Here is a 25,920-nt window from a genome sequence, read left to right on the forward strand (position 1 = left end):
GTGGTTTGGGGCATTATGGCTCCCACGCTCCTGCAGAAACTCCTCCGCAAAAACCTCGGTAGCAGCACTAGGCCTACTGACTACACCGGTGGACTGGAGCAACGGTAAGAAGATCTCTCACACACGCAACCCATTACTTGCTGACTTCAAGTTACAATGACTTTCCGTTACGTTAAATGACCGGACTACTTGCGGAAGCACAAAACCCGTTGCCAATGATGGTCATTACTTTTTCGCAGCAGTGAATATAAAGAAATTACAGACCTGCAAACGTTGGGGCGGCCTATTCAAATCAACTGAACTTTTTTTTTTAACATTCTGAATAGCCTTATAATACGATACCCAGTACAATTTTTAAGCACATGACCTGCAAGGACTGTCATGCCTACTTGTTGAGTAATCCTCGACTGTTGGGAAAGATTAAATCTACTGAAAAATATGGACTGAAAAGTGTCTAGTGTAGCCATTTATTTGCAGATTCTGTTGCTTTTTTCTTAATGATGGTCAAATATTAGTAGTTAAAGATGCACTATTTCGATAGTTTAGATTTATTTTCAGTATTTCAAAGTGAAGGAGCACAAGAACAGTGAGCTTCTAGCAACGATTATCATAGAAAAAACTTTTTTGGTACTCCACGTAGATCATAAACCCTTGAATATAAAAACGACTCAGTGAAATCGGTTGAGAAATGTAAACGCTAAAGTGCTTTTTATCCAGAAAAACCGCAGCTCCATCGTTTACTTGCGTTTGTTTACAGGCCAGTCTTCACCTCACCAATATGGCGGCGACGTTAGCACGTCGCAACAATGGGCTAAAGCGGTCAAAGGGGCGTCTATGTGTAATGGCCAACTTCTTAATTTTCTTATTTTAATATGTGGCCATATAAGAAAAAAATGTTCTCATCATTATTGCGTTAACATATGAACAAACATTGAAAAGAAAGTTTTAACACTTGATTTATCTTCTGAAAGTACATTAAATGGGTTTAATGAGTTACTGCTATCTATGTATTGAAGTGGTCTGAGTGACACCCAGAGTATCACATTTGCTTTATCTTGACCACCAGAGAGCAGGATTGATTGTCACTGGATCCAAGGCCCTGTATGAGTGGAGACACTCACCTGCAGAGTGTTTTAACTAGTTCTTGCAGTTGCCTTTCCCTCCTGTATTTCTACTGACTGTACCATGTACCGTTGATAAGGGCCTCAAATGATCTATACCCTTTGGATTCATGTTCTAAGTTGTAGTTGTAAGTTGTATGAGAATGTATTCTACCCAATATGGCCTCTTTTCTATCTCATGGCGTAAAATAATGCATATTTTGATGGAAGGAAGTGCACTTTTCAGGGGACAGGTTGGAACTGTTAGCCTTTTATCATCACAAACCAATGGCCAGAGTGCCATTGAAATTAATTCTCTCTTTGCCTAAAACCTGTTCCTCGTCAACCATCAGCAATCACACCCCAGATAGCAAGCATATATCGGTCCAATGGTGGATTTGAGTGGACATCCCGCTGGTCGTGTTCTACGTCTGGTCCGTTCCCTGACCACCATAATCTTTTGTTTAAATGACGTAAAATGTTAGGTGAAAAATTACTTGGTCAATTAAAAGCTTATGTTACGCACTGGAAAGAAAGTATTGCTCAAAATGTATGAAGAAGTATAAATTAATAAATAAAAAAAAGCTTTTAAAGCAAATGGTAAAACGGTGGGCCGTTTGTCTGTAACTCACCAGTGAACCGACAGTGTTTCATTACGTTCTGTTATCTGGGACTCTCTAATGGTCCTTTACGAGCATTATAACAATGAAATGGATCATCTTGCTAACATGTATTCAACCAAAGTTCAAGACTGAGGGTTGTGTTTTAGGTTAAGCTGCAGAAATTGCAAATTATTTTGTGAGGGAATGGTTTTATGAATGGAAAATCATAAGAGTGGGCATGACTGCACATTACTCCATAGGCTATGATTTCTAGCTTTACAGTGTAAAGGCACTTAGGACATTGTGATGTTTCTGTTGTGATCCATACTGATAACTGATCATTTTTTGGCAATAGTCCCTTGGGTGGAATTTCAGAGCACAGTAGGCTACTAAAGCCTGTAATAATTTTCTGTCGGTGAGTTGTAACACGATGCAAGTCCAGAAGAGGGCGCCCCAAGTTCGATGTACGGATGCAGAGTCTGCGTTCACGCTAGTCTATCATATGACCACGACATCAAGCAATGGACGCCCTAAGGCCCGCGAGTTCAGGCATGCATGCTTCGAATTCACTGGCATCAGAAGAGAAGCGACCTCCGAATTAGTGTTTGAGTGTGGTTCGGGGCATTATGGCTCCCACGCTCCTGCAGAAACTATTCAGCAAAAAAGTCGGTAGCAGCACTAGTGACTGCACCGGTGGACTGGAGCAACGGTAAGATCGTGGCGGTTTTCCTTCTCATTACCCTGGGCATACAGTTGTATACGCCGCAGGTGTGACTGTTACCGTGGTGATGGATGATGTCAGACTACAAGAGTCGTGGTCGGGATGTGACTGCACATTGTGGGATATAACACTAGGTTATAGTCTTTTGGTAGGCTATCACTATATTCTGCATCTCTGATCGCTTGCTAATCAGACCCAACTCAAAGCTTTTCTGGCGAAACTGCTCTTCATAAGTGCATAAAGCACTTCGCCACAAAATGCATCCGATGTGAATAGACATACTAAATTGCTAGAACAAGAAAGAACACTAATTATCTAACCTTGTTTGACTACAAGACAGTGACAAAAGTGCGAATCAGACCAGAAAATTCCCACATGCTTGCCCTGCCCATGGTATTTGAAGTGGCCATCATCAGTTCGAAGCAGATCACGGACTGGATGATTGGGCGAGCAATAGCCCCGTGGTTGAGTCGTCTGGCGATGCTGAATATTGCACTTTCGAGCGGAACAAGTGCACGTCGTCTTGTTGCACGGTCTCCTCTCGAATCGATTCTTTTGCAGCCGAGCAATTACGTAACCACCTTATTATTCAACAGCACAGTGTCAGACAATTCACGATACTTACTATGGCGCTTCTCGCAATAATCTCGGTTGGCTAGTTTGATTTGCATGTGTGACTAGATCAAATTGTTTTATGTCGTGTAGATTTGCAGGTTAGCGCTTTGTGTTTTGCTACAAAGACTCTAAAGATATGCATTATGATAAAATAGTGGAAGTGGCGTTGACTGCATTGTACACTCATTAGGCCATATAGCATGTAATGCATCTAGATGGCATTCTTTTATGCTTCTTTACTGAAATATAGGTGACAGTAGCCTATGACTTTTGACAAACTCTTCCCTGCGACAGCAAAAACTATTAAAGATATGACAATGGACAATCTGGACATGTTCCCAGTCCACCCAAAACAATCTTAATTAATCTAATCACATTCCATAAAAGTGCTCTGTCTCTGTCTAGTAATGGTGCACAGAGTCTAGCTACAGTTACAGTGACTTGATAGAGAAAGTCCCTTGAGGCTTTACTGTAATAAAAAGTGGATATCCAATACTGTATTTGGGGTTGGATGTGTAAATACATACAGTATACTCACATTATTACATAATGTCTGTCTGTTGAAAGCTAGCAGTTCTACTGATTTTAGGAAACCCATAATTGTCACTGTCACACACACACACACACACACACACACACACACAGACACACACACACACACACACACAAAAACACAAACACACACTCACTCACACTCTCTCTCTCTCTCTCTCTCTCTCGCTCCCTCTCACACACATACACACACACACACACACACAATATGCATGCATGCACACATGGATTGCAAAGGAAATATGTCAGGTGAAGTGCAACAGCCTTTATTTATTTATTTATTTATTTATTATTTGTGTGTTTGTGTGTGAGTGCATGTGTGTCAGAGCTGGTGTGTGTGTGTGTGTGTGTGTGTTGTGTATGTTTGTGTGCTGAGGTGAGCAACTTTGGCTCCTGAGAGTGTCCTATGACAGACCGATCACACGCTTGATTGTGTGTGTGTGTGTGTGGAGAGAGAGAGAGAGAGAGGTTGTGTGATAGTCATGTGAGTGTGTGGGGTTTGTGATACCCGCCCTCGACTGCATGTGCTCACTCCCTCTCTCCCTTTGCACTCCTGTCCAGACCAGCTGTAGGAAAGTCTGTGTCTCGTTCACTAGAGAGGCGTGTGTGTGGATGTGTATGTGTGCAGTGTGTTAGGTGGCTCGGCTCGCCATGTTGTTATGGATACATTTTAAGCTCCTTCTTTGACAATGAAGATTAAAAGTAGCAGGAAATTTGGCACAATGTGTTTTTGCTATCCAGAGGAGTTTACACCCAACAGGTACAGAATCTTTGTGTGTGTATGTGGGTGTGTGTGTGTCTTAGTGTGTGTGTCTTAGTGTGTGCGTGTGTGTGTGTGTGTGTGTGTGTGTGTTAGTCTGTCTGTTCCCTTCAGTGCCATTTGTGCGGAATTAAAAGTGACAAATATGTAGGTGGTCATACCAGGTTAATGTTCTGTGTCACAGCTGAATTCCTTTCCTGTTTTGACCATCTTTGCACAGCTTATAAATGAACTGATTGTTAACCCACTGCATAACAAATTATATAAATATATATTATATATATTTATATATATATATATATATAATATATATTATATATATTTATTAGAAATAATTAGTCATATACACTTATTTTATATGTTATTAAAGTAAAAATGTTTAAGTCTTGGACCCGTAGTGGGAGTTAGTCATGCAAACAGTCATGCTTTTTGAAGGTACGCTCAGTGCTGTTAAAAATATCCCCTAATTGATCACAGGCTTCTTTGGCTTTTTCATTACCAAAGTATGATCATGTGACACTCCCTCCCTCCCTCCCTCTCTTTCTTTCTTTCTCTCTCTCTCTCTCTCTCTCTCTCTCTATTTTCTAATCAGAGAGAGCGAGAGAGAGTCTGGAGGATGCTGGACTGTATTGTCTAGTGCTTTCACATAAGCCTAACTGTTGTGTGAGTGCTTGGGTGTGTTTGTCTGTTTGAGTGTGCAGTTTGTGTCTGTTAGGGTCAACTCTGGACATGTGTGTTTGAGAGTGTGTAGTGGCAGTACCAGTCCAAACAAGGGTCTCACAATTACACACACACACACACACACACACACACACTCCCTCTCTCTCTCTCTCTCTCTCTCTCTCTCTCTGTCTCTCTCTCTTTCTGGCTCGCTCTCTTACACACACACTCTCTCTCTCTCCCTCTCTAGCGTGCTCTCTTACACACACACACACACACACACATAATACACATACACACATCACACACAGTCCCAGTGTGAGAGCATAAAGAGGGCCTGTGCGGAGGGGCTGTGTACTTGAGTGTGTGTGGGTGGGTGTGGGTGTGAGAGGGGGCAGTATAAAGAGAGACTGTGCGTAGCAACGTGTATTGTTTTGCAGCTGGGGCAGAGAGGGCAGGAAGGAGCATTGGACTATTCCATACTCAAAACATCTACTGAATGCATAGGCTACACAGATACACACACACTTACAGAACACACACACACACACACACTCTGGTGCTCATGAAATACAGACACAGGCACCCTGAATAATTAATACACATTCATACACACACACACACACACACACACACACACACACACACACACACACACACACACAAACACACAAACACACACACATATGGCTGGATGAGTGCGTGGAATGGCCCAATTGAGGGACCTTTGGGTGAAGCATCCAGTTCTTGGAACCGTCAAGACATTTGAGGGTGTTGGGGAGTGTGTGACCGATGGACACTCTCGCCCTCTGCTTCACGTGCACTTGTCAGGATGCAGCAATGGTCTTCACGTGTGGCAGTCTGTTTACGTGCGTATGGGACTCAGTCACTCTATGCTCTTCAGACATCTGATAGATGCTAGGATGGACTCCTGAGTGGCTAAGAGTTTCTTGGTAGAATGGAGAGCAGGTACAGTAGGACAAGTGTGTGTTTTTATTGTGTGTGTGCGTGGGGGTATATGCTAGGATGAGATGTTCTGTTTGAGTAGCGCTGATGGATTTTGGGAGTTCTGTTTTGGAGTTCTGTTCGGGAGTTCTGTTCGGGAGTTCCTTTTGTGTCACGCTGTTTCCCAGGACAGATTAGTAATGAAACACTCTCAACACTCTTTGTGCACATCCCGAACGCTTGGCGTAGTGTAACCATGTATACCAATCTTCTTCTTTCTGTGTGTTTTTCTTTTTTAGTTGGGCCTTGGCTGAGTTTGAGTTGGCCCAGATCAGACTAATTGTGTACCAGGACTGTGAACGCCGTGGACGACAGGTTCTGTTTGACTCCAAAGCCATCAGAAAACTAGATGATGTCGGACCAGTAAGATCAGACACACACACACACACACACACACACACACACACACACACACACACACACACACATATCCTTAGTAGGTGGTGAGTTTCACACTTTCACACTATACATCTAGCTGTGGCTTCATTGACATGATGGGACCTTAGTCAAGTTGTAGATATCTTTTGTTAATGGATGTTGATGTCTGGAAAGCTGTTTAGGTTGTGTTAGGTGTTGCACAGTATGTGCTTAGTTTGTTTGTGTGTGGGTGGGTGGGTGTGTGTGTGTGTGTCTGTGTGTGTGTGTGTGTGTGTGTGTGTGTGCCTGCGTCTGCCCGCGCGCGTGTTTTGGGGGGGCGTCACATGCCCCGTAATCTTGCCTGCTTGGATCCCATGACAGGTGTGACTGATCAGCTGTGCAGGATAAGTAGGTCAGCTTGTTTAAGACCCCTGTGTGTGTGTGTGTGTGTGTGTGTGTGTGTGTGGTGTGTGTGTGTGTGTGTGTGTGTTGTGTGTGTGTGTGTGTGTGTGTGAGTGTGAGAGTTTCTTACTCACATAAATGGAGGCATTTTGTGTTTTCTTTTTTTTTGCAAAGTATTTAGAACTGTTGTCTCACATTCTAACTGTCTCTCTCTTTCACTCTCTCTCTCTCTTTCTTTCTCTCTCCCTCTCTCTGTCTCTGTCTCTGAAGAACAGAGGTTGTGTTTCTGTCAACTGTGTATGTGGTCACATGAGCTGGTCTGTTTATTCAGCTCGCCCACTGTGCGCGTGTGTTTGTGTGTGTGTGTGTGTTTGTGAGTGTGTGTGTGTGTGTGTGTGTGTTTCTCTGTGTGTGTGTGTATCTGTCTCTTTGTGTGTGTGTGTTTCTGTGTGTATGTGTGTCTGTGTGTGTGTGTGTGTGTATAAAAGACTAACAGACTTGTGATTACATCAGTAATTGCATTTGCTTTATGTGCTATAGATAACATACATAGATTGATTAATGCCACTGTGCTGTGTAGCCGAGTGACCTGAGATACCTGACTACTCTAGTGTAGTCTCAGTGCACCCACCGTTTCTACAGAGACAAGCTGCCATCTTACAGGACACTGGGAGGCATATTATCATGTTATCTGGTGTACCCATCCGTGTGTTATTTGTGTTGTTTTTTTTGTCTCCTGATTCCAATCTGCTTGCTTTCTCTAATAGCACAACACAGAGGAGCCCAGGAGACAAAGTGCAACGTGTGATATTGGCAGCCAGGCAGGCCAGAAGGACCTTCCCCCAACCTACCAGGTGAACATCCTACCTCACTCTCCAACTCCAACAGGACTGACCTGACCTGAGCGCATCACCATGATGATTTGTACTTGTGTGTGTGTGTGTGTGTGTGTGTGTGTGTGTGTGTGTGTGTGTGTGTGTGTGTGTGTAATTGTGAGACCCTTGTTTGGACTGGTACTGCCACTACACACTCCTAAACACACATGCCCAGAGTGGACCCTGACAGACACAAACTGCACACTCAAACAGACAAACACACCCAAGCACTCACACAACAGTTAGGCTTATGTGAAAGCACTAGACAATACAGTCCAGCATCCTCCAGACTCTCTCTCCCTCTAATCAGAGTGTGTGTGTGTGTGTGTGTGTTTTGCAGTACACCAGGCCAGCGTCAGATGTGAATATGCTGGGCGAGATGATGTTTGGCTCAGTTGCCATGAGTTATAAAGGCTCCACTCTCAAGATCCATCACATCAGGTAAGTTGACTAATTTGGTTTGTGTGCGTGTGTGTGCCATGGTTTGTGCATGTGGATATGCGGAAGTTTTAAAGATCACAGCCGAATTGTGATGATTTGATTTGGTACGTGATACTACTGAGGACGTCCACATTTGCACTGTACTTTAGTTCAGCTGTTTGGCAGCATTACTGTTGTATGGTCCTCCATCTCCCATTGGTGGTGTTGGTAGTTTCAGGCAGTTTGGGCTGCTGCTCAGTTTCAGGCAGTTCTCATCTAGGGAGAACTGAGCCTCACACGATTTTTTAAAGACATGGCAATGCTAAGAATTCAGTGGACAAACATAGGGGACCAGAAAAACCATAGACCTGATGATGGAATTTAGTTCTATGAGTGCAGGCATTAGCGGCTGGACTGTAATGTGAGCAGTCACAGGGAGCTAGTGTAGGGAGACCTACAGTGGAGTAAAACATGCCCACTTTGGCTGATGATCAAAGACCACATCTACCACCTCATTCTGGACCACTGGCAAAGGTGTCACTGCAGAGACAGACAATACCCTGAAGGAGTAGTGAAGGTGAGCGATGACCATGGCCTGTATAAAGCATTGAGGCACCATATTGCGTAAGGTAGGGGGCCCTAACTTAATAGATGCACACCATGGATTCATATGCGCCACAAAGAAGGGCATTGCATAAATCTATTTTGAATTGTGACCTCCGTCTTGGTCTTCAACGTCTGACAGGTGCATCTAATCTAATCTCTGCACAGTTTGACGGCTTAACATCGACAATCAGTCCCACCAGGATCTCAAAAAGGGAATTCTCAAAAATTGCGGCCAAAATTGTGGTGATTTTGAGTTACAGTGAATAAAATAACCCAGTAGTCTATCATTGATCAGAGCCTTAATGCGCAACAAAAAGTGAGACAAGTCATATTGTTTGTGTTTTATAGCATAGTACTCATTCAGTTTAGTCTACTGTTCAACACATTGTTCTCCCATTTAGCATTCTAAAACAGCCTAAGATCATTATAGTGGCAATGAAGAAGAAGGAAGTTATTTTCTCCAACGCATAAGTAGTAACGGGACTTGTAGCTTGCCTTCATACGTGCTTATTAGCATAACCCTATATTTTGAATTATGTGAAGACCATGTTAATGATGATAAAGTTGATCTACTACCACCACTACTACTACTACTACTACTACTAGTAGTAATAATAATAATAATAATAATACATTTTCAACACAGTTCTTTGCAGTCTAGCCTCTAATAAACTCAGAGAGTAGCTTCCCAGAGTTTCTCTGCTCATCTTCGGCTAGTTTAGAGATGTCTAAAATTCTTATACCACGTAATAGTGGCAAACATTCAGAATCTTACACCTTCTAATGCAACATGTGATGTGCAACATCATCTTCCCCAATCATGCCAGCTAGGTAGTCCGTCTCCGTATGACATTCACAGGAACAGAGAGAGCTAACCCTATCTCTAGCTCAGGCCCGAACCTCTCAGCTGTGCAGCCTGACTATCAACACGAGAGGAGGGACTCCAACAGGGAGAGGAGATATCTACATATCTGGCCTTGGCCCTAATCCTTCAGAAAACTTCAGAAAACTCAATGATCCATTAAAGTAGGACACAGATGTAACATAGACATGTTAAACAACAATGTCAACCATTGACATTAATTATAAAACTCCAAAAAAATCAACAAAAACTAACTCCACCAGAGGCAAGCCGAGGTGGTAGACATCAAGCCGAGGTCTGATTAGAGATTGGAGGTGGTGGACATCTGAGAATGGATGTCTGAGAATTCTTTACCACTTTTACTAGTAGAGGGTAACCAGAATGTGAGATGGCAGATGAGATATTTTCAATGTCAATAAGTAGACAATAATTGAAGTCCCCAGAGAAGTGAACACCCAGGGATTTGACGCTGGGCTCACCGTGTGCCTGACACCGTGTGTCTGTGGGTCTGACACCGTGTGTCTGCTGCTCTTGGGAGTTGACAGTGAGATCTCTGAGGTGGAGATCCATGCTGTTGTTAGAGCACCACCCTGCCAGGCAGCGGACCTAAGGGCTCACACCATTACTGCTGATGAGTGTTGTGGTGTTGCTGCGGCATCGGTAGGCACTCCGTATTGGGTGAACAGGCGGGCTCAGCATGCAGCCCTGTGGAATACTTACCCAGGTGTGGCACAGAACAGGAATGGTTACCTAATCTAACACACCACCAAATCAGAACATAAAGCTACCTTCTGCTGGGTCTTTTATGTTATGACGTTGCTAATCTAGCAGTGGCATGCCTTATCATAAATACCATGCTTCAAGGACTTACAAAAGTGCAACTGTATTTCTGTTTCAGTTTTTTATTTCTGTAAATTATGCTAATAATGTGTGTGCGTGTGTGTGTGTGTAGGTCTCCTCCCCAGCTGATGGTCAGTAAGGTTTTCTCTGCACGAGCAGGCAGCAGTAACACAGGAAGCACAAGCACGTAAGTGTCTGTCCCTTTGGATGCTCTGTCTGACACGCTTGTGTGAATGTCATGTGTGTTTGCGATCGCCAATCTGAACATACTCTTGTGTCTCTAGCTTGTGTGAATGTCATGCATGTTTGCGATCGCCAATCTGAACATACTCTTGTCTCTCTAGCTTGTGTGAATGTCATGTGCGTTTGTGATAGCCAATCTGATCATACTCTTGTGTGTCTAGCTTGTGTGAATGTCATGCATGTTTGCGATCGCCAATCTGAACATACTCTTGTCTCTCTAGCTTGTGTGAATGTCATGTGCGTTTGTGATAGCCAATCTGAACATACTCTTGTGTGTCTAGCTTGTGTGAATGTCATGCATGTTTGCGATCGCCAATCTGAACATACTCTTGTCTCTCTAGCTTGTGTGAATGTCATGTGCGTTTGTGATAGCCAATCTGAACATACTCTTGTGTGTCTAGCTTGTGTGAATGTCATGCATGTTTGCGATCGCCAATCTGAACATACTCTTGTCTCTCTAGCTTGTGTGAATGTCATGTGCGTTTGTGATCGCCAATCTGAACATACTCTTGTGTGTCTAGCTTGCAGGATAGTTTAGATTCAATCAGCCAGACATGCCCAAGCTATAGCAGCAGCATTGGTAAGTGTCTTACCACGTTTGTATTATTATATATTTTATTATGATTGTTTGTTATAATATCATGAACACCATGTTTGCTCTTCCATATTGATTTGTGCTTATCCCCTGTACTGCCCTCTCCCTCAGCTCACAGCACGCCAGTCGACATGCCAAGCAGGGTGCGCAGTGAGGACGGGGACAGTGGCATTGCACAGTCAGGTACATACACATGGATACACACACACACACACTAACACACACATTCACATACACACACACAAACACACATGCACACACACATATACACACAGGCACATACGCATGGCTACACACACACATATACAGACAGGCACATGTACCACTAGAAGACTGCCTGGTCCCGCTGATGATCTGAGACGTCGCTATGACGACTTTAAATGTGTGTGTGTGTGTGCTCCCTGTGTAGCTTCCCTAGGTAGTCTGCTGGCTACACCCATTCCATCACCTGGGTCCTCCACCAGCAGTGGCAGTAGTTACCAACGGCGATGGCTCCGTAGTCAGGCAACTAGCCTTCAGCATGGACCCATTCCACGCTGGTGAGGTTGTGTTGTGTGTGTGTGTGTGTGTGTGTGGGGGGGCCTGCTTATGATGAAATTAAACTATATTCTCTCTCTTTCTCTGTGTATTTTCCTTTGTTTTCACACTCTTTTTTTTTGTTGTTTGTATGGCAATGTGTGTGTGTGTGTGTGTGTGTGTGTGTGTGTGCGTTCTCAGGAGTACAGACGAAATGTTTAACCTGTCAGATGACAGCTGTGGCTCCAACCCTGCACTGGTTCGGCGGAAGAAGATCGCTGTGAGCATCATCTTTAGCTTGCCAGAGAAAGAGGAGGAGAACAAGGCGTTCCAGGAGTTCTTCTTCTCACACTTCCCACTGTTTGAGTCGCACATGAACAAGCTGAAGGCTGCCATAGAGAGGGTAGGAGAAGTGCTCCCGGTTTGCAGTATGCAGCACTGAAACTATTGACTATTTAGCAAAGGCATTTATAATCCTATGAAGCATAACCTATTGTTACTGATGTGGTAAATGTGGCTTAAGCCAAGTATGAATAAGTGTGTGTGTGTGTACTCTCCAGGCCATGATCCTGTGCAGGAGGATTGAATAAGTGTGTGTGTGTGTGTGTGTGTGTGTGTGTGTGTGTGTGTGTGTGTGTGTGTGTGTGTGTGTGTGTGTGTGTGTGTGTGTGTGTGTGTGTGTGTGTGTGTGTGTGTGTGTACTCTCCAGGCCATGATCCTGTGCAGGAGGATTGAATGTGTGTGTGTGTGTGTGTTCTCTCCAGGCCATGATCCTGTGCAGGAGGATTGAATAAGTGTGTGTGTGTGTACTCTCCAGGCCATGATCCTGTGCAGGAGGATTGAATAAGTGTGTGTGTGTGTACTCTCCAGGCCATGATCCTGTGCAGGAGGATTGAATGTGTGTGTGTGTGTGTGTTCTCTCCAGGCCATGATCCTGTGCAGGAGGATTGCAGAGTCTTCTCAGCGGGTGCAAGTGTACTTGTGTCGCGTGATGGAGGCTTTAGGAGACTTCAGGTAATTAGCAGCGATGCACACTGTCAGCTGAAATGCTTTTACCCAAACAGAGATATTGGATTTACAGTTGGCATACAGACTTCCCAGATCCTTCCCACATTTTCAGCTTTTCCCAGGAGAAACTTGAGTACTTGAGAAGCAGTCTCTGGGTGGAATCTTTTGCTCTTTTGCTCATGTCAGCCAGATGAACCGTGTTGACACTGCTCTTTTGCTGTGGTTTGACAGGATGACTATCTGGAACCTCTACATGGCGCCACGCATTAGCGAGCCTGTTTGGCTGACCATGGTATCCCAGGGTGCTGAGCGAAGTGCTCTATGTCAGCGTTTCCTCAAAGAGATGAGCCTCCTAATGGATAACAGTGGCAAAACCCAGTCAGTTCATTTCAGCTTTCACATCTAAGCACAGACATGCAATACACATAGAAATAATTCTCAAATTGCCATCAAAATCAACTAACATTCTGCCTGCTGAATGTTGAGTGGTGTTCAGTTCTGCTTTCAGAATAAGTTTAACATTCCATATTCAACATTACTGTAAAACCTTGTCCTGATCGAGTGTTGTTATAGTGTATAACAGCAACGGATAATGATTTGTGATTTGTTTGTTTACAGGTTCCTGCCTGCTCTACTCACTGCTGTTCTCATGTATCACCTTGCTTGGGTACCAACTGTAATGCCCAGCAACCACCCGCCAATCAAACCCATCTATGAGAAACATTCCTCCCACTCTCTGGATCTGCTGGCTAAATCCCACCCCTACAACCCACTATGGGCACAACTAGGTATTGAACTCGGATACATTGAAATACTCTCTGAAGCAAGCTGCCTCTCTATTAGGGTAGTATTTTGTGTTAGTGCCTTGCTGCCCTCTGGTGGTGAAATGTAGTCATCTCAAGTATGGGTTCCATCCACAGTGCGATATGATTACATGCCTGTACCACAATAAGGGTCTGGTGTGAAGGTTTTTGACAATACATTTTGTGACCATGATGGTGTGTGTGTGTGTGTGTGTGTGTGTGTTTATAAATGTAAACTCATATATATATATATATATATACACACACAGTATATGTTGATATGTGTAGATGATGTGATGTATATGTCTGTGTTGCAGGTGATCTGTATGGTGCGCTGGGTTTTCCGGTGCGTGTGTGTCGCACAGTGGTGGTGGGTCGGCGGAGGGAGCTGGTGCAGAGGGTACTCTATGTTCTCTCCTACTTCATCCGCTGCTCCGACCTCCAGGAGAGTGACTCTAAAACATATGACATCATCAGCCCAAACCACACAGACAATCCTGCCGCACCTGAGTCCTTGGAGGTGCCCGAGGCTTCCCCCTGCCCAGAACAGACCAGTGATCCAACAGCACCCACCTCTCAAGATGTCCCCTGCCCAGAACGGATGGGTGATCTAATGTCTCCCTCCTGTGAAGCAGGCTCCGACCCAGAACAGACCAGGGAAATGCCTGTCTCTCCGCCTGAGATCCCTGATCCCACCCCATTCCCTGAAAGGACCAATGACAGTCTCTTATCTCTCAGCACGCAGGACTCAGAAACTGGTCTTGAGTGTTTGAGTGCAGGCCCGGACTGTGTTGGCATAGAGACAGAATACGATTCGTCCAATCAGAGCCCCCTGCTTCACAAGGCTCAATTCCTCATTGGCTATCCAGGGGAGGAGGATGTGCAGTTCAAAGGTCACACTGCTGCGTTAGGAGGGCTTGGCTTGGATAAAAAGTGGCCCCTTCGAGGTTTGATGGACATGCAGCGAAATGAGAGCTTGGACAGTGCGCTTGGAGACAGTGATGCTGAAGAAACACCTACACAGCAACCCTCTATGGCAACAGAAAAACAATATGAACTACCCTTACCCAGGTAACATACCATTAATACAAATACATAGTACTAGATTGTACCATACACATTACACATTTTTGTTTAAATAGATTATAGTTTTAGCCAGCTATTTAAGTACCTAAAAGGCAGATACCTGCAGAAACAACAGTACAGTTGGCACTGATAAACCCTTGCTACCACTAGTGTCTTTTGGTGATATAGTTGGTGATGTTATGCTGTGAACATTTTTCTTAAATTTTTTCTTGGTGGCCTGCCCTGGACCACAGAATTACAGGCGTGTTTGTCTGTCTTTACATGACCATATAACATCAATATTAATTAAAACATTAAACCAAAACTAGATGCCTATAAAACAATGTATCAGAAAAGTGGCAAATTGCTGCATACTGTTACTTTAAAGTTGAAATATCTATTTGTTTTTGATAAGGTTCCTTAAACCTTGACACTAGTGAATTAGATTAAAATGGCAGACTGTGCCTTAAAGTCTTCATTCTTTGGTTGATGTTTTGAAGCAATTGCTGTCTTTTGTTGGGTTCAGAAAAAGAAACCTTAAAAAAAAAGTTGGACTGCAAAAATGTATGTTTTTTGTAAGTGGGAATGTCAGTCATGTGAAGAGGTGATAAGCAAACCTGTTATTCTCACTGTCTGTCCCGGGTGTTCACTGTATGTACTTTTGTTGTGTGCAAAAATGTATGAACAACTTTTACAGCACCATGTCATCGAATACATCAGGAAAATACATCAGTTTGCAAGCTTGCTAGCTTTTATCAGTGCCGGCAGTAATGTTGGTTTTTGCCATGCAAGTCTGTTTTGCTGATAGCTAGTTAGCTTGCTAACACTCTTTACTGCCTCTTTGATATCTACAATGTGTTTAAAATGTCATACCTACAGCTCATAGTTTGTGTTTGTGTTTGTGTTTGTGTTTGTCTGGTAGCTGTGAGATGAGTAGAAAGCCCAGTGTGAACCACTTTGGACGCTCTCTGATGGGGGGTTACTGCCCCCAGTACATGCCAGACTTCGTCTTACATGGAATCTCTAGTGACCAGCGGCTCAAGCAGTGTCTCATGGCTGACCTGGAGCACACTGTATTGGTGAGTTCCTTCACCTACTGTGACATAATTATGTATGTCACTCCATTACAGATTGTCCAATAGTAGGCATTACTAATGGACTTAGTGTGAAGTAGACAATGAGAGATATGTTTCCAGTATATGACAGCACATGTATATGAATGCTTGCTTTCAAGTTTAATACAAATTAAAACAACGTTATATGGACGGAGACACTCATGTTTAAACTTCCTTGTAATATAAACAATTTTCCAATGTATGCGTGTATGTTATTGTGTATATGTTTGTGTTACCCCAGCACCCAGCTCTGGACGAGCCGGTGGCAGAGTCGGTGTGTATCGTGGCAGACACAGACAGGTTGTGTGTGCAGGTGGCTACGAGCCAACGTCGTGTGTGTGAGGCAGGGCGTCTGGGGAGAGACGTGCTGGTTTCTGGACTGATCTGCAACATCCTTACATCCGTGTTACAGCTGCAGAAACTCAACCTCAGTGCAGAGTTTGTGAGTACACCAAGTTGGATACATTAATAACCAAACAAACTATTATGTATAGACACACATTTATATTTTCATTTCATTAACATTTCAGGAAGCGCTAATACATCTGTTTTCCTCTGTGGTGTGTGTGTGTTGCAGTGTGTGATGCACCTTGAAGATCGCCTACAAGAAGTGTATTTTAAAAGCTGTACTCTAGCAGAGTATTTGAGAGGACAGACCAGAGTTCATGTGAGGGAGCTGGGACTAGCCTTAGGGTAAGACCACTGAAAAGCTCAAGGTCACCATTCCCTTACACCATTATGTAAAAAACATTTTAAAGGAAGTGAAAAAGTTTTTCAATTCCTGATGAGGCCTCGGGAAAATAAATCCCATCATTACTCTCAAACCACTCTAGCAGTAACATTTTAAGGGGCCTGAATCCTACAACTTTTATAAATAGACATTGTCAGATGCATATCAAATTCCTATGTGTAACACTATTCTCTCCCTGGATCTTTTTCGGGGATAACTATGGATCTCTGTGGTCTGCTGCCTTCATCAATGGATTATTCTGGATTTCTTCTGAATATTTTGGATCTCCTTGGATCTTGGGGAATGGCTTTCCATCAGGATTGAGTCAAGTGATCTCCCATTGCTTGCAGCCGTGGCCAGCACACACTCACCTTATGTGGCTCAGATCCTGCTCTGAGCCAACAAACCAATCAGGGCCCAGAGTCCCAAGGACTCTCAAGTGGATTCTCACACAACGTGTGTGTGTGTGTGTGTGTGTGTGTGTGTCCGTCTGTGCGATCTCAGAAGATGCACTGGACACATTTCTGGCTGGAATGCATACACACATACACTGACTCATGGCCACTTGTTTACGCTCCTGTTTTTTTTATTGTGTAAATTGTTTATTTTCCTTCATTTTACACATCTCCTTGAAGGGAAGGGCACTTTGGGTTGTCTTAAAGGGTTGTCTTAAAGGGACAAATGGATTAGTACATGTTTACATGAATTTCACTGAGAAGCTGTGTGGTAATCAGTGTTCAGTGGATCTGTACGTAAGAGAAGTGTGCATATGAGTATGTGTGTGCTGTTTATTGATGATTAGGTGCTGTCTGCTTAGTCTGTGTTGAAGAACTACTAATGCGCACAAATACACACAGCCTTTTTGTATGGACTTTTTTTTACTTTTAGATCTCTAAAAGGAAACTAACTCTTGTTTACAAGATCACCACAGTAATGTAAAATGCAGCCTATTAAAACAGTCACAGGGTATCATTCCAGTGTTTAAACAAAAAAAAAAACCTTTTAAAACTCTACCTCAGCTGATGTGTCTGAAACGTTTCAGTCTTACATGACCATGTCCTGTGTCTCACAAGACACTGTGTTGAAGACCATGATGATCATTCTCCTCAACAGCAACAGATCCTCAAGTCTTATTGTTTTTGTGCCACAAGATTTACCGAACTGACCCCATGAATCATTCATTGGTTGATTAGAGAGGGGTTGTGGGTATTATGGCCGTGGATAAACCCCTCTGATGCATATTAATAGGTCAGTTCCAAACTAGGGAAGGACAAACAGTTCTCAGTGAATCAAGATATTTGTACTGGCATGTGTTGTGAGGATGGGTGTAATATGTTCTTTTTTGATGAATGTTCTTTCTGTATCGAGATTGGGATGTCTTAAAGACTGTTGTTAAATAAACTAGATTCTAGCAACACTTAACTTTGTGTGTGCGTGTTGTTTGAAGATTAGGTGCCAACTCTATATTCAGCAAGTTTAGATGTTGAATCCTAACCAAGCTAGACCAAGATAGACTCTAAATTACTGCTACATATCACATGACATCTAAGGTAAATAGCATTAACATTAGTTGAAGTATTGTTTGCCACCCCTATTGCAAAGATAATTATTTGAATTCTGTGCTAGTTGATGACAACACAGTATTCTGACATACTGTTTTCTCAGAAAATAACAGATTTGATTCAATCAATGTGCAGAAATGAGTGAAAAGGCAATACATGTACTGCATTTTAATATTAAACAAGTGCATTGCAGATCATTCTTCAGCCACTTCTAAGAATGGGTTGAAACAGTATGTAAAGTCATAAATAAACAGGCAAACAGTCTTTCATTTTATATATTTACCAAATGGATCATTTGGCTTATATCTAGATACACATTTTGAGTATAATTTTTGTCCTGTTTGCTGCCGTTGTTTTGGTCTTCCATACTCTCTCCATTACAGTTAAATCACTAAAATCACTAAAATCTGATCACTAAAACCAAAAGTATCACACAATTATCAAAACCTTACACTCAAGGAGCAAAAGATCGGCCCAGATTTGCACCACTATAAGCACAATGTCAGCTCACACTTTTTGCAAAACAATACACACAGTGATTTGCAAAACACTAAACACACTTGTATACATTAGACACAGAAGTATATCAAGATGTCACATCCTTGCAATTCCAAAACACTGACTGTCAAATTACCACACCTATGAGCCATTGGTTAAACACAGCCATCAAGTGCGCAAACACATAATTGTAGACACACCAAACAGGTTTAAGTTTTTTCTCTTTGCGTGCTGGTTTAGGAAGGAGCCACCGGACGAGATGATCGTTGTACAAGACAAGTTTTTTACTGGCAAATAATAATAGCAATACAGCTTTTGATGCAGTGATACATGAAAACGCTGGAGAAGGCGCGTTCTGCCAGCTTCAGGAAATGTTCGATCTTTTATTGGCCCAGTGATGATGTCACTTAGTGGTATGTGGCCTTCAGCCGATGTCTTGGTCATCTGTCCACTCTGCACTGTGCTTTCTTGCCTTTTTTGGACTTTGTCCGTTTAACAGAACTTCTGTATTTCACTTTTCTGCTGTCATCATATTTTCTTGCGACTTAGGTGGTTTCCACATTTCATCTGTCTAACTGCCTTTGACCCAGTGCATTGACCTGCTGACTGTCTGGTACATTTCTATCTGACAGTTGCTTTTCATCATTGCATCTAACACTGCTTGATATTTACCATTTGACAGTTTTTATATGTAGTCTTTTAAAATGATCTTACACAGGTGAGTTCACCTGTCTTTACTACTGAAACTGCTCTCTATATTCTAAATATCGTCAGCACCTGTGTGAACTCTCTGTGCACAACTTATCAAGTAGTTCTCAACCTCTGAAAGAGGTCAATAGATTGAAGTTGATACGCATGGATCGAGGAGGCCGCCACCAACAACCTCAGCAAGGACTAGGACGAGGACTAGGAAGAGGCTGTGGTAGAGGTAGAGGGGGCCCTGTCAGGGGACGTGGCATTCGTGTAAGATGCTCTAATGAAATTAGGGCAACAGTCATTGATCACATAGTCAATCATGACCTCTCCATGAGAGAGGCTGGCCAAAGGGTTCAGCCAAACCTGAGCCGTCATACTGTGGCATCAATTGTTTGTACGTTCGGGAATGACAATGACACTTTGCTGGCCTTTACAGTCAATTTACTGTACTGTGTTTCACTGTATTTGCAGTCATTTCTATACTTTTGTAAAGTGTGTTGCCACAATACAATGCAGTACTGTACTTTAGGTATTATTTTACTTTTAATGTTGTTTTTTAAGTCTGTGTTTTTGTGATAATTGATCATGCTGTACTGCATTTTATGTATTTATGTATTTATATTGTATTGTAATATTTTTTGCCTGGACCCCAGGAAGAATAGTCTCCACCATGGTGTAGACTAATGGGGATCCTTAATAAACAACAATAATAAACAACAACAACTGTAGTTTCACTAAAGTAATTTACCACATATACGGTAGAATTCTGATTACTGTATATTTACAGTATTTACAGCCTATTGCACTATTTTTTACAGAATCAACACACTGGCCCACACTGGTGGCAGGGGGAGAATGTTCACTGCAGAACAGATTTTACCTTTTTACTGTATATTGAAACCTGTCATTTTGACTTCTTACAGTATATACATGTAATGTGGAAAAATGACTGCAATAAATATTTTTGAATCTTTGCCATTTTGTACACAGTAGAGCATATGTAAATCAATGGTGTTGACAGGTCCTTGTTTAGAATATCTTTTATAGTATTTAGCAATACAAAAACAGAACTACAATATTTTACTGTAATACTTTCTGAGAGTATATTTCTTAAGTAAGAGTGCTCAGTACAAAACCCAAATTGTAGTATGTTGTCAGTGGTAAAATAGTCAGTTTTGTGAGGGTGTTGCACACAAGTTGAAGTGATGGTTTCAGAGGTTGATATTGAATTTTGTTATCCATTGTTAAATAAATGAGAAAACATACATTTTCAATTAAGCACAAATTGTAGGTTTTGATGGAAATGTTTGGTTTTGATGGGTGTGTAATAGCTGGTGTCATTCTGCAAACATCATATAGTGTTTTGGTCATTTCATCTTCTGTTAAGGGCTGTGTGTAAGCTGTTTTGAAAAAGTAAACAGTGAATAGAAAAATGTGCCAAAGCAATCGAGAAAAACTGTAAGCACTAATTGTAGTGGAATGTCAGGCCACTAGGGTGCGCTTGACCATTGAGTAATGACTGATGTACGAGGCTGGATATAGTTAATAAAGTACGTGTGCTGCTGAAGAATACACGCTGTCGTTGCTGTCTGGTCTAACAGAGCTAGTTCACATCATACCACATGGTGTCAGAAGATGGTGATGATAATGTGAGTAAAACGAAAGTGCAATTGGAACTGTCAAGAAGACGTTAGAATTTGCCTGCAGTGGTGATTTAGCAAGTTGCTAAGCAAGAGAACTAGCTGCTAGCTCGTTGACTTGTCCTCATAAGAAAAGGAGAGGGATATCGTCAGATTCATAGATCAGAATGGACCAGATATTTTCTATACCGCCCCCGGCAAGCTTCAATTTTGATGAGCCAAACAGTTGGACGCAATGGCTACGGCGCTTCGAGCGATTTAGGATAGCTTCTGGACTAGCAGAAAAGACTGAGGAGTACCAGGTCAACTCGCTACTATACATTATGGGGGAGAAGAGTGACGACGTTTTGTACACGCTGACATTGAGTGACGCTCAGAGAAAGAAATATGAAGATGTGTGCAAAGCCCTGAGTGAGTATTTCATTGGCAAACACAATGTAATTTATGAGAGAGCCAAATTTAATACCAGATATCAACAGCCAGGTGAAACAGCAGAAAGTTTTATCACTGATGTTCACAAGCTCGCGGACCATTGTCAATATGGCGTTCTGCGGGAAGAAATGATAAGAGATAGGATCGTAGTTGGAATCAGAGATGCCAAACTGTCAGAGAAGTTGCAATTAGATCCTAATCTCACATTGGCTAAAACAAAAACACAAGTCAGACAAAATGAAGAAGTAAAGAAACAACAGCCTCTGATTAGACAAAAAACTGAAATTAAGGAAGCAAATGTGGATGCAATGTCTACACGAAAACCAGGGAAATTTCAGATGTCAGCGCCAACACAGAGAAATCACACAGAAAATTGTAAAAGATGCGGGAAAAGCCCTCAGCACTCATGGAAACAATGTCCAGCTAGAGAGGCAGACTGTAGAAGATGCAATAGGAAAGGCCATTTCGCGGTGGTGTGTCGATCAGGACAGCGAGTGGAGGCTATTGAAGAATGTCAGGAAACGGGAGAAGATGCGTTCATGGGAACGATTCAGTGTCAGAAACAAGACATATGGAAACAGGACATTCAAATGAATGGAGTACTTGTTAATTTCAAGTTAGATACAGGAGCGGCAGTCACCGCCATACCAGAATCAGTGTACTCAAGAGGCAGAGATGGTGAACTGCAAAAAGCACAGCGATTGATATGTGGCCCCAATAACCAACCATTGACGGTACTGGGCACATTTAATGCATGTCTTAAAAAGGGCAAACAGAAAACAGAGCAGGAAATATTTGTAGTCCAGGATCTAGTGATGCCACTGCTAGGTCTCCCTGCTATTCAGAGTCTACCGCTGCTCCAGCAGGTGGCAGCAGTCCAAGCCATGGGAAACAAATTTAAGACCATGTTCCCAAAGGTTTTTTAGGCTTAGGGAAGCTACAAGGTAGCTATAAGATTGAGTTAGCCGACGGTGCAATGCCATATGCCCTATCAGCTCCTAGACGTGTAGCATTACCTCTCATGGATAAAGTGAAGTCAGAGCTCCATAGAATGGAAACTATGGGCGTCATCCGAAAAATCCAAGAGCCGACCGAGTGGTGTGCGGGGATAGTGGTTGTCCCGAAGCCTAACGGAAACATCAGGATCTGTGTAGATCTAACGAGGCTCAATGAAAGTGTGCGTCGCGAGAGACACATACTGCCAGCTGTGGATGAAACTCTAGCAAAGGTAGATGGAGCCATAGTTTTCTCAAAATTGGATGCCACTTCAGGATTTTGGCAAATACCCTTGCACAAAGACTCTGAGCCCTTAACAACATTCATCACTCCTTTTGGGAGGTATTGTTTCAGGAGACTCCCATTCGGAATCTCTTCAGCTCCGGAACATTTCCAGCTGAGAATGTCCCAGATCATTGCCGGCACACCAGGAACACTGTGCCATGCCGATGACATATTAGTGTTCGGCAAGGATGAAACTGAGCATGACAACAGGCTGTGTGAGGTCCTCAGGAAGTTTGAGAGCGCGGGATGACCCTGAATGAAAAATGTGAGTTTGGGGTGAAACAAGTGAAATTCCTGGGACATAAAATCAGTGCTCAGGGGATAAGAGGCTGATCCAGACAAAATTAAAGCAATTCTGAACATGCCCGAACCACAAAACATTGAAGGCGTGAGGCGCTTCATGGGTATGGTGAATTATGTCGGCAAGTTTTCACCTCATCTGCCCACTCTCACAAAACCCCTAAGAGACTTGCTTAAGAATGACTGCACATGGACGTGGGACATTCAAACAAAAGACTGCTTTTTGAGGCAGTAAAGGAAGAGCTGAGTTCACCAACTGTCTTAGCTCAATACAGTTCAAAGCGAGAAACACTTGTCTCAGCCGATGCATCGTCTTATGGCCTGGGAGGAGTGTTAAATGCAGAGACAGTCAGATGGAGAATTCAGACCAGTGGTGTACATATCCAGAAGTCTAACTCTTACAGAAGCTCGATATGCACAAATTGAGAAGGAGGCCCTTGCTCTGACCTGGGCGTGTGAAGCGACTGAGTGCCTACCTCCTGGGATTAGACTTTACCGTACGTACAGACACAAGCCTCTCATCTCATTGCTAGGCACCCGTCCGCTGGATGATTTACCTCCACGTATTCTCAGATTCAGATTGAGAATGATGAGATTCACATACAAGATCATTCATGTGCCAGGAAAACAGCTGGTGCTAGCTGACGCGTTGTCACGAGCACCCCTTGGACCTGAAAACAGCACAGAATGTGACAACCTGGAAAGAGTGCCAAGTCTACATTGACCACGTCATGGAACATATACCTGCAACAAAAACTAAATTGGAACAGATCAAAAACTTACAGAACAGAGATGGTACAATGACACAACTCAGAGCATACACAGACAGAGGGTGGCCAGTGCAGAGGAAAGCAGTTCCTGAGCTTCTGCTACCGTATTGGCCATACAGAGCAGACATACATGTGGCTGATGGGATCCTCCTGAAGGGAGAACGAATCCTCATCCCAGCGCCGATGCGCAGAGAGATGCTCGAGAGAATACACCATGGCCATCAGGGTATGACAAAATGCTTTGCCAGAGCACAGCAATCCATGTGGTGGCCAGGGTTATCAAGAGACATCAGAGAGCTGGTGGAAAGATGCGAGGTATGCTGCCAATACTCTGCTTACCACACAGAGCCACTGATCACAACACCGTTACCAGCTAGACCATGGCAGAGGTTAGCTGCAGACATCTTTCAGTGGGGGAAAGGACACTACCTGGTAGTGATTGACTATTTCTCCAGGTACATTGAAGTAGCCAATCTGCCGACCCTCACAACTGCAACCACAGTGGAGAGACTGAAAGTCATCTTCGCCAGATTTGGCATCCCTGAGGTATTAATGACAGACAATGGGCCGCAGTTTGCCTCATCTGAGTTCTTAGCATTTGCCCAAGAATATGATTTTGAACATGTCACTAGTAGCCCCAGATACCCGCAGAGCAACGGGGAGGCGGAGAGAGCGGTCAGAACCGTGAAGCAGATACTGAGTAAGAATCAAGATCATCAGAAAGCTCTATTAGCCTACAGAACAACCCCATTAGCTCACGGAGTCTCACCTGCAGAACTTCTGATGGGACAAAAATTGAAATCTACAGTTCCAGTCCCGCCACAAACTCTCAAGCCAAAGTGGCCAGATCTCCAAGTTTTCAGAAGAAAAGACACAAAGCTGAAAGAGAATCAAAAGGAAGCGTATGGAGCAAGACACAGAGCAAAAGAGTTGCCGATACTTGAACCAGGCCAGAGGGTATGGATCAGGACGGCAAAGACCACTGGAACAGTCCAAGAACCGGCATCATCTCCAAGATCATACAATGTGGAGACGGAGCTGGGAACGCTGAGAAGAAACCGGGCTCAGCTGACTGTTCTTCCAGAACCTGGCCAGCCGCAGGAAGACCAGCCCGACTCTAATGTGACTGTGACCAGATACGGGAGAGTCTCCCGCCCACCTGAAAGACTGGACTGGTAACACACACACAACATTGTAGCTTAGTAGGCCTGCTGTGAAAAAGGGCAGAATAAACCCCTGTAGCAGAGTCGGAAGGTTTTGGTAGTCTACCCTTTCCTTCAAGTTTAGGAAAAGAAAAACACTAAAGAATGTTATACACATGTTGTTCATGTTTGATGGAAATGCACTATGCTAAATGTTTGGTTTGTTCTGTGGCCAGGTTATTGAGAGTTAAATGAAGTTTTAACCGTAATATGGTTAATGACTAAAAGGGGGGGATGTAGTGGAATGTCAGGCCACTAGGGTGCGCTTGACCATTGAGTAATGACTGATGTACGAGGCTGGATATAGTTAATAAAGTACGTGTGCTGCTGAAGAATACACGCTGTCGTTGCTGTCTGGTCTAACAGAGCTAGTTCACATCATACCATTGTGCACTCATGTGTTTGCGCACTTGATGACTGTGCACCAATTGGCTCATAGGTGGGGTAATTTGACAGACAGTGCTTTGGAATTGTATACTTCTGTGTGTAATGTATACAAGTGTGTTTAGTGTTTTGCAAATCACTGTGTGTATTGTTTTGCAAAAAGTGTGAGCTGACATTGTGCTTATAGTGGTGCAAATCTGGGAGATGTTTTTCTCCTTGAGTGTAAGGTTTTGATTATTGTGTAATACTTTTGATTTTAGTGTTTATCCAATCGTAAACAACTGTAACACTGTTGTGTTAAAAAAAGGTAACTTACAGCTCTGTGCCCTTTAACCCCCCTTACATTTATTTATACATATATTATTTAAAGACAAATTATATATATTATATATAATTTGTCTTTAAAGCCTTACATGGATTAGCTCCTGCATCATTGATGTACAGACACACTGCACCATTCGTTCTCTCCGGTCAGTAATCAGGACCTCTCCCATTGCCCATTTAAAATCTTGATTAAATCTCGATTAAATTAAATGTAGCCTAGTCTATTTGTTCATTTTTTTACATGAATTTTTATGTGTTTTATAAATAAAATGCATTTAGCCCATTGCTGAATGCATTTTATTAGCCTTCACCATTGGGAGTTGATCGCATTATTTGGATTTATTACATTTTTGTTGGAATGAAATGTCTATAATTATTA

General features: G+C 42.9%; 2 protein-coding genes across 4 annotated transcripts in view; both read left to right on the forward strand.

Annotated features, from left to right (window-relative positions):
* fnip2 (folliculin interacting protein 2) lies at positions 1-17,874 on the forward strand. Of its 3 annotated transcripts, XM_031560124.1 has the most exons (17): positions 1-104; positions 6,255-6,378; positions 7,542-7,628; positions 7,990-8,090; positions 10,490-10,564; positions 11,142-11,200; positions 11,327-11,398; positions 11,625-11,754; positions 11,933-12,134; positions 12,657-12,745; positions 12,971-13,117; positions 13,358-13,527; positions 13,860-14,613; positions 15,530-15,686; positions 15,964-16,164; positions 16,300-16,415; positions 16,771-17,874. In XM_031560124.1, the coding sequence occupies exons 1-17, from the start codon at positions 16-18 to the stop codon at positions 16,847-16,849; spliced, it is 2,652 nt and encodes an 883-aa protein (XP_031415984.1). In that variant the 5' UTR covers positions 1-15; the 3' UTR covers positions 16,850-17,874. The 3 variants fall into 3 exon arrangements, with proteins under 3 accessions (XP_031415984.1, XP_031415985.1, XP_031415986.1); XM_031560125.2 differs by lacking the exons at positions 1-104; positions 6,255-6,378 and adding an exon at positions 2,184-2,411; XM_031560126.2 differs by lacking the exons at positions 1-104; positions 6,255-6,378 and adding an exon at positions 4,075-4,350.
* Positions 17,875-21,189: 3,315 nt separating this feature from the next.
* Positions 21,190-25,920, forward strand: part of rapgef2a (Rap guanine nucleotide exchange factor 2a) — a 29,550-nt gene continuing 24,819 nt past the window's right edge. The window contains exon 1 of the mRNA XM_042703133.1: positions 21,190-21,259. The gene's annotated coding sequence lies outside the window, so the exon portion shown is untranslated. The remainder of the gene's footprint in view (positions 21,260-25,920) is intronic.

This window comes from Clupea harengus, chromosome 22 (assembly GCF_900700415.2).
Source record: "Clupea harengus chromosome 22, Ch_v2.0.2, whole genome shotgun sequence".
Lineage (NCBI taxonomy): Eukaryota > Metazoa > Chordata > Actinopteri > Clupeiformes > Clupeidae > Clupea > Clupea harengus.

Coding starts and splice junctions, on each gene's coding strand:
- fnip2 (XM_031560124.1), top strand. CDS start 16: ATGGCTCCCACGCTCCTGCAGAAACTCCTCCGCAAAAACCTCGGTAGC. Junction 7,629..7,989: donor ACCTTCCCCCAACCTACCAG/GTGAACATCCTA, acceptor TGTGTTTTGCAG/TACACCAGGCCAGCGTCAGA. Junction 12,746..12,970: donor GAGGCTTTAGGAGACTTCAG/GTAATTAGCAGC, acceptor GTGGTTTGACAG/GATGACTATCTGGAACCTCT.